The sequence below is a fragment of the Sebastes umbrosus genome, chromosome 5, assembly GCF_015220745.1.
Source record: "Sebastes umbrosus isolate fSebUmb1 chromosome 5, fSebUmb1.pri, whole genome shotgun sequence".
NCBI lineage: Eukaryota > Metazoa > Chordata > Actinopteri > Perciformes > Sebastidae > Sebastes > Sebastes umbrosus.
Genome location: NC_051273.1, coordinates 15387701 through 15401578, shown reverse-complemented (window position 1 = coordinate 15401578; position 13878 = coordinate 15387701). Strand labels below are relative to the sequence as shown.

Genomic DNA, 13878 nt, shown 5'->3' with positions numbered 1-13878 from the left:
AATTTTCTTTTGTGTAGAAGTTGCAGAAGGAGAACTCAGACTAGTGGATCTATGCAGTAGATGCGTGAACCTGGTCTCAGTTAATCTGTCCACAGTTGTGGCTGCAGTTTTAGCAGATGGACATAACTATGTTTCTCACAGCACCGCTCTATTCTTAGTGTGCCATGAGGACTGGCGTCAGTGTTGTTTTTGCTTGGCTATAGAAAAAACAACTGTTACTTATAAAACCTGATTTAGACAACTTTATGGCCTTGGCCTGGTGCAGTGCGTAAATACCACTGCTCTTAGTGCATATCTCATGACTGCAGTGGTCTGAAAGCATACCTCTACCCCCGCAGTAGCCTTCCTGTCTCCTCTTTCCATCTATAGTACACAATAAAATAAAATAAAACAAATTAATGCCAAAGCTGTCTGTTTGTTGCCACGTGTGTGTGTTGCTATGTGATGTTCTACTATCCATCTGACCGTATCTGAACGCTTTGTTCGCTCTTTGATTGTTCCAACCATCTGTCCTCACTTCCCCTCCTGCTCCTCCCCTCATTTTTTATTACCAGCCGACTTTCACATATGACCTGAAAACACATACACACACACACACACAGACACGCGCGCGCACACACACACACACACACACACACAGACAGAGCTGAGTGACCTTTAGTGTTAAGTGATTCATCCTCATTGTCTTTCTTCTTCCCCTTTTTCTCCCCTCCCTCTCCCTCTCTCTCTGTCTCATAGGGCCGTGGTGGAGAAGTATCTCCTGGAGAAGTCTCGTCTGGTCTCCAGAGAGAAGAACGAGAGGTGAGGAGGAGGAGGAGGAGGGACAGGAGGGGTCTTGACCCTTCACCCCACTGACCTTCATGGGGCCCTCTGTACAAACATGGGAAGCCTCTGATGGTTGGATATGAAGTTCAGCTTCAGTCTTTGACTTTAGATGTTCATCTGTCTAAACGCTTACACACCCACATACATGAACTCACAGTCTAGACTGAGATATTAGCTACTTAAAAGCTTAATTATGTTCATATTTTAATACTAGCTATCACTCCCTCCCAGAAATGCGCAACATCGTGGTTCTTCTGTTACTAATGGATTTATTCATCTCTTAATAGCGCCTCAGTCAAAATCACCGTCATCAAACCCACAGTCGAACTGTTGAAAATACATGACAATGTACAGAATAATTACACACAAATTGTAGACACGTAACGGTAAATGTGAGCTACGAAAAAAAACACAAAATAAACATACCTCGCTGGCTGCACACAACCGAGACGGGATGAGTCCACTTGAACACCGTTAAATCTCAAGAACAGGCAATGCAATCATCTTAAACTTGAACTAAAATCTTTAAGCGGAGAATAAAAACTTCTGCTGCTTCACGTGTCTTCTAGGAGGAAATTGCCACAACTAAATGTGTCCCTGCACAACATAAGATGTAAACATAGTTCCTGTGTGTTAATACTAGGGCTGTCAATCAATTAAAATATTTAATCAAAATTTATTGCAGGATTGTCCATAGTTAATCGTGATTAATCGCAAATTAATCACACATTTTTTATCAGTTCCTGATAAAGGGAACTGACCTTAAAGGGTCAAGAATTGTCAAGTATTTAATACTCTTATCAATATGGGAGTGGGAAAATATGCTGCTTTATGCAAATGTATGTTTATATTTATTATCGGAAATCAATTAACAACACAAAACAATGACAAATATTGTCCAGAAACCCTCACAGGTACTGCATTTTGCATAAAAAATATACTCAAATCATAACATGGCAAACTCAAGCCCAACAGGCAACAACAGCTGTCAGTGTGTCAGTGTGCTGACTTGACTATGACTTGCCCCAAACTGCATGTGATTATCATAAAGTTGGCATGTCTGTAAAGGGGAGACTCGTGGGTACCCAGAGAATCAATTTTCATTTACATATCTTGAGGTCAGAGGTCAAGGGACCCCTTTGGAAATGGCCATGCCAGTTTTTCCGTGCCAAAATTTAGCATAAGTTTAGAGCATTATTTAGCCTCCTTCGCGATAAGCTAGTATGACACGGTTGGTACCAATTTAGTGCTTAGGTTTTCTAGTTTCATGTGATGCCAGCATCTTCACTCAGGCTTTAAAACTGAGCCCACTACAACCTCCGAAAGATCGATTCCATTAATGCGTTAAAGAAATAAGACGCATTAAAACAAATTTGCGTTACTGCGTTTACTTTGACAGCCCTAGTTAATACAAAGAAATCAATATTCATGAAAATAAATCACATAAATAATATTATGTAAACAAACATATCAAATAATGACATAAACAATTATGGCAATTAAACTAGCATTAGCTGTGTGTCCATAGAAGACTGAATAATGTTGCCCACTGATGTCAAAGTGGACAGTGTGGACACTTGGTGGGAGTTTGAATGTAGCAGTGATAGATCATATTAATATAATTTGGTGTTGTGACCTTAAGTGACTCCAGCTTGTGTGTTAAGAATTAACTGTTGCCATACAAACGGAGATACAAAATCACTTTCCTGTCCTCACTCACCATGTGGTTGCTCACTCTTCCTCAAGTCATGTAAGCCTCGTTACTCACTGTGACATTCACTACCGACTAGACCACAGGTCTGTTGCTACTTGTGTGATTAATGTGCAGACAAATATTTGGGCTTTGGTAATTGAGAAATACAGTCAAAGTGTTACGGGAGTGAACAAGTTCTAGTAATTTGTATTACTGATGAATGAGTCAAAAGAAGAGACTGACAGATGTTGATTAACCCCAGTTTAATCTGACTTCAATAAGAATGTTTCCATATTGACTGTAGATACAGCAACGCTTTAACCATGAGGTGGTATTGATTGAACTGTCACAGGAAGCCTGTTCACAGAAAGACTACTCAAGTCATGTTTGATACTCTCTGTTTTAGATTTGTACAGATAAAGATACACAAAGGCGCTCATGTGGGTTAGTCTGAAAAACCACAACCTAGCACTGAGCAGCTCAGCTGAAGGAGTTGACGCCTTGTATATGAAAACATACTGTAGCTGTTGTAAGTGGGAAGAGCGTTACACTTCTCATGTCCAGATTTTCCTACCTAGTTTTGGAAAATGTAGACACCTTCCATTGACAAGCCCGCCTCCGTAACCTTCAAGCTACCAGCCACCTGTACAGTGTACAGTGAGTCACCGAGCCTACAGTTGCTGTTGACGGTGCATCCTGCCTGTCTGGTCAGGGAGTGACTCCACTGTATGGTGTTTCTTAGTGATACGTGTGGAAACTCATTACTCCCATTTGCTTTAACAACAAAGCTTAGTCGCCTATCTGCCTACCTGCCCACTGATAGCACGAGTGGAAAACTGATATCATTGAGCTCCAGACATTGTCTTCTTTCTATTAGCTTTTTACAATGTGTTGACTCTTGGTTTATCGGCAAAACTTTATCACCCCCTTATTTGTGCCCATAAACGTGAAGCTCATATCCACTGATAACTGCTCACCACATAATAAACAACTGATGGATGCTAGGGCTGCCCCCTCTTAGTCGATTAGTCAATTAAACGGTCGTTTTGTTCTTAGTGGACTAAGATTTCTTTAGTCGATTAGTTGTTTTTTATGCTTTTTTTCATGCTAAATGACTTATTCCCAAGACACTTTTGAGCACATCTCTGGTAAACACAAGATTTAAAGTGGTGTTTTTGTTGATACTTTGTGGAGAAACTCAGTTTTACAGATCTGTCAATTAAATCAATTAGTGGATTAGTAGACAAAATGGTATGAGTTTTAATCAACTAAGAATTTCTTTGGTCAAGGACAGCCCTAATGGATGCATATAAGAATTAATTCATCCTTTGAAGAGCAGTTTAAAGAACATTTTCTTGCCGTAATAACTTGGTGTGAGTACAGTTTGTGTATAGTACAGGTTTTAAGAATGATGTGTGTTGTTGTTACCAGGAACTACCACGTGTTTTACTACCTGTTGTTGGGAGCTTCAGAGGAGGAGAGGAAGGAGTTCAAGCTGCTGCCGCCTGAAGACTACTTCTACCTCAAGCAGGTACAGTACTGCTCCCCTGTCCAATCACATCCAGCAGTTCATTGTCTATCCATTTGAAATAAACAGCAAATCTTGATTCACTTTCATTCTACCGTTTTCAGTCTACGCAACCCGACTGGATAACCTTCGGATTGTGTTAATGAACTATAACCCGTTGTGTCTGTTGTGTGTGATTTGACCTTTAAGGTAACACTGTATTTCACTGTGAGTGTACCCTGTATTCATGAAGACTGTCAAGCTCCTGAATAAGCTGCTGTATACACTCCCAGCTTACTGCGCACATGTGCACTGCATGTTAATGAAGCAGTCTTTGTTCTCTCACTCGTTTTTATTCCCCTCTTTCCTCACCCTCCTTTTCAGTCACCTTTTTGTTTGCCCATTTTGTGCTTTTGCTGTCACCCATACTAACTGTATGTCTTGTCTTGTAGCAAAACTTTAAGATAGAAGATGAGGAAGACCTGCGGCATGACTTCGAAAGGCTGCAGCAGGCGATGGAGATGGTTGGCTTCCTTCCCGCCACCAAGAAACAGTAAGTGAATCAGTGTTCATACATTGTATGTAATGTAGGAACGAGACATAATGTTCTTCCAGACATGTTGAGGGGATTATGTTGTAAATCCATCTTGAAGCATTTTTCCACTCAGTCCGAAAAACAGACGTTATTTTGTCTGAGCGTTGGACACATTACCAAAAATATAAATTACATCAAAGAGACTGTTTATAATAATAGCTGCAACTAATGCGGCTAATGTAGCCGTTTATTAGAAACAGTGTCCGGATGCAGCCCCATACAATGCTTCTATTCAGGTTACTAGTTATTAAACATAAACAGATGATATGGCTGAAGAACAGTATGTGTATCACTGTTCCTGCATTTGTCATGTGACTGCATTGTCGCTGCTGCTTTCAGCTTAATTTTTGTGACTGTGTTGCAGGATCTTTTCTGTGCTTTCGGCCATCTTGTATCTGGGCAACGTGACCTACAGGAGGAAGTCGACAGGCCGAGACGAAGGGTTGGATGTGGGACCTCCAGAGGTCCTGGCTACGCTCTCTGACCTGCTGAAGGTAACATATGTTCATATTTCACTGTGTCTGGTGAGTTGTCTGTGACTGTCAGCATTAACCGGTGTGGGTTCCCTCTCAGGTTAAAGAGGAGCTGCTGGTTGAGGCGCTGACGAAGAGGAAAACAGTGACGGTCAACGACAAGCTGATCCTTCCCTATAGCCACTCTGAGGTAGGCACCAGCCATGAAGACTTCTAACCTGTCATTACTGTAATGGTGTCTAACCACATACTAATTGGTGACCTTATGTGTCTGCTTCTTTATTGATACCACACCTACAGTCAGTGGGTCATGTTCAACCTTTCATGTTGTCCTTTTCTCTGTTTTTGTTTCTGATTAAGCCCTCATTTACATTTGCTTACATCAGACTTTTGTTGTAACATAGTCTGTTTCCAAAGTTTGTACTTGTACTTTGTACTTATACTTGTCTTGAGTATTTCCATTTTTGATTTGCCTTATACTTCTACTACACTACATGTATTTGAAGACTTCAGTAACTTTGCAGATTCAGATTGAAGGAACAGTGTGTAACATTTTGGGGATCTATTAGCAGAAATAAAATATAATATTCATAACTATGTTTTCTGTAGTGGATAATCACCTGAAACTAAGAATCGTTGTGTTTTCGTTAGCTTAGAATGAGCCCTTCATATCTACATAGGGAGCGGGTCCTCTTCACAGAGTCCGGCATGTTTCTACAGCAGCCCAGAACGGACAAACCAAACACAGGCTCTAGAGAGAGACTTTCACCTTTTTACGTTACCTGAAGGCCACCGTAGTTCTCTGTTCTATTGTGTTTATTGAAGTTTTTGTCACAATATGCATCATCCCCTCTTCCTCCTATCAGGCTATCACAGCCAGAGACTCCATGGCTAAATCTCTGTACAGCGCCTTGTTTGACTGGATCGTCCTGCGCATCAATCACGCACTGCTCAACAAGAAAGATATGGAGGAATCTGTCCCAGTAAGACAGAAACACTCACACAACAACACACAAACAGTGAATATTAGAGATTTCCTCTGCTGACGTACCTGAAGGAACTTCATTTTGATGTGACAGAAGAACAAATGCTATAAATATTGTTGTTTTTGCGAGTATGATTGTTGTATGCAATGCATTCCCCTTCCTGCTCCTCACTAGTGTTCATCATCCTCTTTTCCAGTGTTTGTCCATCGGTGTCCTGGACATTTTTGGCTTTGAGGATTTTGTGACCAACAGCTTTGAGCAGTTCTGCATCAACTATGCAAACGAGCAGCTGCAGTATTATTTCAACCATCACATCTTCAACCTGGAGCAGGTGAGTGGTCTTGTTTCGTTTGCCTCACAGATATGACGCACCCAGCAACACACCATCAGAGGATTTTCTCCCCTGTGATTCAAACTTATGACTCTCTTCTCTGCTCTGTGTTTATAATAATGACTACTTAAATGGTGACTCATGCAAACATTTCCTCTCTGAAGGGAGAAAAGTTTACATGTTAGTTTATCTTATCCTTCAGAGCCTGGTGACAACAGGAATACAAAGTTACATTTACTGTTAAAATATTTAGTTATTTAAGCCCTGTTTCCACCAAGAGGTTCCTGGTAATTTAGTCCCGGAACTACTCGCTGTCTGTCTCTTCTACCGCTTGCCCTCTCGGCTCGCTCACACGATCTCTCTCTCTTTTTCTTTCCGTCTTTTTTCAAATGAGTCGGGAAGCTGACAGCAGAGCCTTACTTCACTTTTAATGTTATCAAACAAGGAGAAATGCTCTCCCCTCATCCTAAAATGGTCCTAAATTGATCCTAGAGTACTTCCTTGTTTTATGAATGAAGCGGTACAAGTTTAAGCAGCAGCGCTGTGTGCGTGCGTGCGTGCGTGCGTGCGTGCGTGCGTGCGTGCGTGCGTGCGTGCGTGCGTGTGTCGGTCATCCCTGCAAACTCCACCCCAAAAGTTCCTGTACTTTCAGAAAGTACTACCCCTTACCAGGGCCTTTTGTAAAAAGGCCCTGGAAAATGTCCCTGGAACTTAATTTAGACCGTGGATCCTGCGGTTGAAACGCAATGAGTTCCTCAAAAGCTTCCTAGTTCTGGGGGGAAATTCCTACGGTCGAAACAGGGCTTTAGTCAAACTTGACTTGTAAAACTGCAGTATCTTTTAGCATAAACAGTGTAATAACTACATCTGTTCTGGATGTTTTTGAGTATTTGTAATTATTTTACATTTGAGACCAATAAATCAGGTAAAAAATCAAGAGTGAAATTGAGCTTATTCACCAACATGTTCTGCCCTGCCTCAACCAGGAGGAGTACCAAGCAGAGGGAATCACCTGGCACAACATCGACTACACAGACAACGTGGGCTGTATCCATCTCATCAGCAAGAAGCCCACTGGCCTGCTCTACCTGCTGGATGAGGAGAGCAAGTACGAACAGCTACACATGATTCACACTGTTTCATTCATGACTCATGGCTGTGAGTTTGATTCAGTTGAAGCTTTCTATTAACCTATCACATATTGTCTTTTCCTCTCCTCTTTCTATCGATCCCTCGTTCCCCTTTCCCTCTCTCTGTGCCTGTACTCCAGCTTTCCCCATGCCACAGATGAGACACTATTAGCCAAATTCAAGCAGCAGCACCAGGGGAACAAATACTTTGTCCCCACAGCAGTCATGGAGCCCGCCTTCGTCATTCGACACTTTGCTGGGAAAGTCAAATATCAAATCAAGGTAAGGAGGACGGACAGAGAAGACATCAGGTAACATAAGCATATGGCCATTTGTTTGTGTGTTGACAATACTGTTTTTAATGTTCTTGATATATTTGACCTCACCAGGATTTCCGGGAGAAAAACACAGACCACATGCGTCCAGACATTGTGGCGTTGTTGCGGAGTAGCGACCGTGCGTATGTGCGGCAGCTCATCGGCATGGACCCGGTGGCCATGTTTCGATGGGGCATCCTGCGCGCCACCATCAGGGGCATGGCTGCTTTTAACGAAGCGGGCCGCTCCTGGGCCGCCAAAACTTCAGGTACGTTATCGGTGGAACAGTGTCAGCCCAGGGTGAACTAATTGACACTATCTGAATTATGCTAATGCTAAACAGAGACTGATATTCTTGTTCATCAGTCAGAATTATTGTAAGGGAAGTATTGATGGAACACAAAGGTACAATGGTTTCATTATAGGTAGATAGATTACAGTACATTTACAAATGTGTCACGCACACCAGCTTCCTTCGCTCCACTTGTGCAGCTTATACCACAACTTCAGAGTCCTGCAGTTTCTCTGCTCTGTAATTAGTCTCTCAGGTCAGAGGAATACGGAGAATTATGAGGCTTTAGGAGATTTTGATATTTTCCGTGCAATTCTCAAATCCCCCAGACTATTCTGATGCCCTCAGGCGTAACACACTGACGTAGGAGCCTTTTTATGTGGATTAACAAGATTAAATAAGGTTGAGACCAAAACCAAAACATCAAAAATTGCTGTTTTCTTCTACTTGAAAGCCGTCTTATGATAAATACATTGTTTGCTCGTTAATAATGCATATTAATTTTTTTTTTATAGGTGTTGTCCGTCCAATCTCCAGAACTCCTTTAGGAGAGCTTCAGCGATCCAATGCCCCAATAGACAGAATGTACAAGTAAGTAATGTATATCATTTAATCTAAAACTATTTTCTCACTTGGTCTCTGTTGGGTTTGGATGGTTTTCTAACTGTCAGGTGTTTTGCCTCTGGAGGAATCTGTCTGCTATAGTACCTGTGGATGTGGAGGCAGACTAATAACATCTAATAACTCTGTTACTTTTCTTCCATGACTCAAACAGACTGGTTATTTTAAATAGGATGAATATAATATACAGCCTTCATGAAGCTGCAGCCTTTCCTCCACTTATAAACTACACAGCAACATATTTCCTGTTTGATGCTCCTTGCTGAAGGTGATGTTTCAAATGGTTGGTGAACTGTGGACCTCCACATTTACCCTGTGGTGCTAGATGAGATGAGGAAGGGGAAATCTGTTCAGCTGAGTTACTGTAACTGACAAAATCACAGCTTGTTTTTAACACATCACCCTGACATATGAATCCTCCTTCACCTCATCTCAGTCACCCATATCCTCTCCACCTCTTGGTGACCCCACTGTATGCGGTTCTCTCCTCTCCCCTCCACAGACGAGCATCTATGCTCGATTTCTACTTTGATCACTCAGAGGAGCGCCCTCTAGAGGCCTTTGAAGACATCTTTGCTAGCTATGAGAGTAAGAAGTAAGTGAATTTGGTGGACAGGAAAAGGAATGAAGAAATGAGGCCAGGCAGGAAGGAAGTGTGTTTTGTTTGGGGTAATAGATACCGACTGGTTTGCTCCATTTTCTGAGTTTGCTACCATCTTAAAAAAACATCTGAATCTTTTTTTAGCTATTTAATATAGTTGATGTATGAAATGGGTTTTATCACAGAAGGCCCGGCTTGCGAAATGTCGCTTCTTTAAATATGAAAGTATAGGAGGAAGTTCAGTACACCACTATAACACAGTAGTACAACAAAGTTGCCCTTTACCTCTCTTCCCTCACTGTAGTCCCCATCTTTTACTGTAGCTGTGATAATCTCTCTCCTTCCTCACGTTTATTATTCTTGCTATAAAGCACAGGAAGGTGTTTGTACTGGCCTTCTCTGATTAGCCACCCGGATTACTTACATCAACTGTGGTGCTTTGAAAGCACACAAGTATTCATACACGTCCAGAGGCCCCAAGTCAAATAGACAGACAGAATTGGGGAGCTTTCTCAGAGTGGAACCAAACCATGGAGAATATTTTGTCGGGCCCTCTGAATCCTGACCTTCAACCTCCTGCTTTCAGATCTAAAATTACTGGGGTGTTTATTTTTTTACAGAATAGTACCTGAGCTGAGTTAAACCTCCCAGCACATTGGGCCTCATGCAGGAACATTTTCATATTCTTGCCTTAACTTTCTCTTACTTTTTTTTGTTCCATGGGCTCAAACGATTGTGCCTCGTCCGATTCAGCAAACGCCTCCTAACTTCAGATAGCTGTGTAAATGACCAAACATGATAAATGCCACCTGGGCACAAATGAGCATGCATTTATGAGAACTGTAAATTAGCATATTTAACACCCCAATGATACCATATACTACGCATCCTGCCCCATTCATCTGTCTCTGCCAATATATTAGCACACTGTCTAAAGACACGCTCTCTTCTAAAGTCCTGATGCGCATCCAAAAGAAGTAAGTCAGCGATGACGCGCATGGTTAAGCTCCATGTTGACCTTATTTTATACAGAGACAAATAAACTTTCAATTAGTGCTTAATTTAAGTCCTTTTGTATGGAGGACGTAACCTGCCAAAATCAAAAAGGAATGAATAAATAAATAAATGACTCGATAATTAAATAAATGTCATTAAATGTATCAGAAAATAGTATTCAAAATAAATGTAGCCATTAATTAATTGCTGAAATGTGACATAAATTTCTATTTCTGTTTTGATTTGCTTCTTTATTTGTCTATCTTTGTATTAATTTTATTATTATTATTATTATTATTATTATTATTATTTTTTACTTTTCTGTTTAATTATCCCTTTTGTTTATTTATCAATTTATTTTTATTAATTTTTGAATTTCTTAAATGTATGTATTTATGCGTATATTTATTCCTGCACAATTTCCCTTTGCATTTAACCCCTTATTTATTCCCTTATTTATTTCCCCAAACTTATTTATTTCTGTATTATTTATTTTACACATTTCTTTATGCATTTCTGCCTCATTATGCAAATGAGGGAACTGTTATACGATAGGATCAATGGCCAATTTAAATTGTTGATGATATCATTAGGCTATATAAATACATTTAGAATTAGATTATAACTCAAATTGCAGAGTCATAATTATGAAGTGTAATTTATAGGATTTTCAAACTCAGAGTTGCTTCAAAGTAATGAAATATACAATCCATCGGTGGAAAAACTGGTTTGGATAACAGCAGACTAACTGCACATGACTCCTATGACAGATCTGGACCACTTGTAAATCGTGTTTGTTCCTAAGAGAAAATTCAAAATATAAGAAAATTGGTGAATGCTGCTGAAGTTCTAAAAATTACTCGTACATGCCACATAATAACGAATCTGTTAGTGCGAGTGGTTCTTGCATGAGGCCCATTGTTATCATTATTAAATCACCAGCCTCTACCAGATCTGCAAACACGGAGGTGTAGAGGTCAGATTCACTGGGACTCATTTCCTGTATACGTTGCCCATTCCTTCACTGCCTGCCCTCTGTTTTCATGGTCAGTCATGGTAAGTACAGAAAAGTATTGCATGGACACAGAAAAGGTTCCATATTAACCTCACCTGACCCAGTGTCCAGTGTAACACCAGCCCTGATTAAAAGCCAATGAATCCAACAGCCTCACCAGTAACAACTTACAGTCACACAGCCAGTAACAACAACCCCAGCATGGAAACAGACGGCCAACCACACTGAACGTCAGCTCTGCATGTTAACTACCACAGCGGCAGGGATATGGGTGTGAATACAACCCCTATGTGCCCCATTCTCTTTGTGTGTGTGTGTGTGTCTTCCTCTGTTCATAAAAAGGATACGGCAGCATGGTTGGGTGGTCTAGTGTGTCTTGTGGTTTCCATGTACATAACCATGAACAGTGGGAGAATACATATGGGTTATTCTTCATGGATGAGTAGAGCATGAAGTTCCTCTTAATATCAGACCCCCAGCTATGCTGCAGTGTGTGTTCTTGTCTTTGGTAACTGCGGTGATGTATTTTCTTCTAAGGTGTCCTAACCGTGATGTTGTATCACGCCCCACTTTTTTTTTTTTTATTTCCTTCCTCCTTTTGTCGGTTTTTCCAATCTTTTTCCCCTCCCTTCTCCTGCTCCCTGTACTCCCCCTGTCTTTCCCTCTCCACACTGGGCGTGTGTGTGTGTGTGTGGTGTGATCAGAAACATGCATGCAGAGATCATCAGCTCCATTAAGAACTTGCCGTTGGACGGTGAGGACCCTCGCAAGCTGCTGCAGTCCTGGGGTCGCCTCCGCTTCCCTCGACACGTCCTCCAGTGAGTCTGCAGACAGACCTGGCATCAGCTCTTCTCCAAATCAGTCCAGTCTAGTTTGCTTCGGCAGAACATGCTCCTATCATAGCTTTTCTTCTCCCCCAAGAATGATAAGGACTATCATGAACTCATTTTGACCAGCCATGTTCAGCTCATAACATAACCAGCCATATGTAATTATAGCTGTCACATTTATAGCCACTTTTCCCGTTAATGTCTCATGTGATCTAATCCACTGATTCCCAACCTGGGGGTCCCGACCCCCACTACGGGTTACCAAAACTTCTCTGCTAAAAAGTCTTGTCCTGCATTAGAAAAGTATGTAGCTAAAACTACCAAAGAGCTATTAGAACAATGGCCAAGCGTCAGGGAGAGGAAAAGAAAATAATTTGTCAAGAAAAAGAAGCCTATGTATGATTGTTAAAAATACATAATGCTGACAGGAAGTTCCTAAAAATAACAGGAAAACTTATCTCTGATGCAATATTCACAGGAAATAGTTTGCTCAACATTGATCCAAATCTCTTGTTTTACACAAACTTCCTTCAGTTGTTGCATTCACTATTTCTGATGTACAGTTCAGCCGTTGTTCTGTACAGTTATTGTTATGCATTGAATATAATATGAAATATATCCCTTAGTCAGGGGTCGTTTACTCGTTGATAGAAAAGGGACCCCTTCAGAAATAAGGTTGGGAACCAACGAGCTAATGTAATAAAAACATCAAACACACTCCTGCATCATCAGCAGACATCACATCATTAGCTCTGTTTGTAGACGCTATCTAGTTTTCTTGAAGGCTAAAGCTGAGATGCCTTGAATACCTTCGTTGACTGCTGCATGAGCATCCTCAGACGACTGTGCTGGCATGTGAGGTCTTGTGAAAGTATGTCCGAGCGGCCTCGCAGCATGTTAGAAATTAGTTCTGCAGTCTGACACATGGCAACAGAGAGAACCTGAACATGAATTTAGGGCCCTTTTTATAAAGTGATAGAGCATGTCTGTCTGTGTATGGTGAGTCTCTGCTGAGCTGTTTAGAGTTACATCCCATCTCCTGCAGCAGACTCCCCCCTCCTCCTCTCTGTCATCCTCACCCTCTCACTCATTTCATGCCTCGTCTCTGCCCGTCATTCATCTCGTCTTCCATTTGCGACCCTGGATTTCATCACTGACTGACAGTGCATGAAGGAAAATCAGCCGTCCGTACTAACCCGGCTTCACACCCTCCATCTACTACTTGTTAAACACTTCTTAAGCTCTTACTCACCTTACGTCATCTTTCTCCCCTTTTCGCAGGAAAAACAAGAACACCAAACAGAGGCAGGGCATCCCCAAGGTAAATCTGAGTAAAGACTCACAGTTTAGGGGTGGATAAGAAGAATATACTGTTCACCATCATTTCATTAGATTTATAATGATTGAGTTTAAGCAGGGAATTAATTTACTGTGTTACTGCTGTGCAGAGTTTGTTGGATTCTCGGTCTCTGAAGTTCATTGTGAGTCTGACGCTGCACGATCGCACCACCAAGTCTCTGCTCCACCTGCACAAGAAGAAGAAGCCCCCCAGCATCAGTGCCCAGTTCCAGGTAACATCACCCACATCAGTATGCACGTTACACACAGAAACAAGCCAAACGCGCCCTCCAGCAGCAGTTCTGAACATTCAGCAAACCCCTTTTCT

The 13878-nt window shown here is 41.4% G+C and overlaps 1 protein-coding gene across 9 annotated transcripts in view; it reads left to right on the top strand.

The window, feature by feature from the left end:
- LOC119489125 (unconventional myosin-IXb) overlaps positions 1–13878 on the top strand; it is a 70562-nt gene that overhangs the window by 42593 nt on the left and 14091 nt on the right. For 5 of the 9 annotated variants that reach the window (XR_005207097.1, XM_037771321.1, XM_037771322.1 and 2 more), the window contains exons 6-20: positions 739–801; positions 3950–4049; positions 4478–4578; positions 4985–5114; positions 5194–5283; positions 5960–6076; positions 6276–6410; positions 7397–7518; positions 7681–7822; positions 7930–8125; positions 8665–8740; positions 9273–9365; positions 12087–12200; positions 13494–13533; positions 13661–13783. Coding sequence is in view for 8 of the 9 variants with exons in the window: in XM_037771321.1 (XP_037627249.1) it covers positions 739–801; positions 3950–4049; positions 4478–4578; positions 4985–5114; positions 5194–5283; positions 5960–6076; positions 6276–6410; positions 7397–7518; positions 7681–7822; positions 7930–8125; positions 8665–8740; positions 9273–9365; positions 12087–12200; positions 13494–13533; positions 13661–13783 (1642 nt within the window). In the remaining variant the exon portion in view is untranslated. The remainder of the gene's footprint in view (positions 1–738; positions 802–3949; positions 4050–4477; positions 4579–4984; positions 5115–5193; positions 5284–5959; positions 6077–6275; positions 6411–7396; positions 7519–7680; positions 7823–7929; positions 8126–8664; positions 8741–9272; positions 9366–12086; positions 12201–13493; positions 13534–13660; positions 13784–13878) is intronic. The other 4 variants (XM_037771329.1, XM_037771325.1, XM_037771324.1 and 1 more) reach the window with 3 other exon arrangements.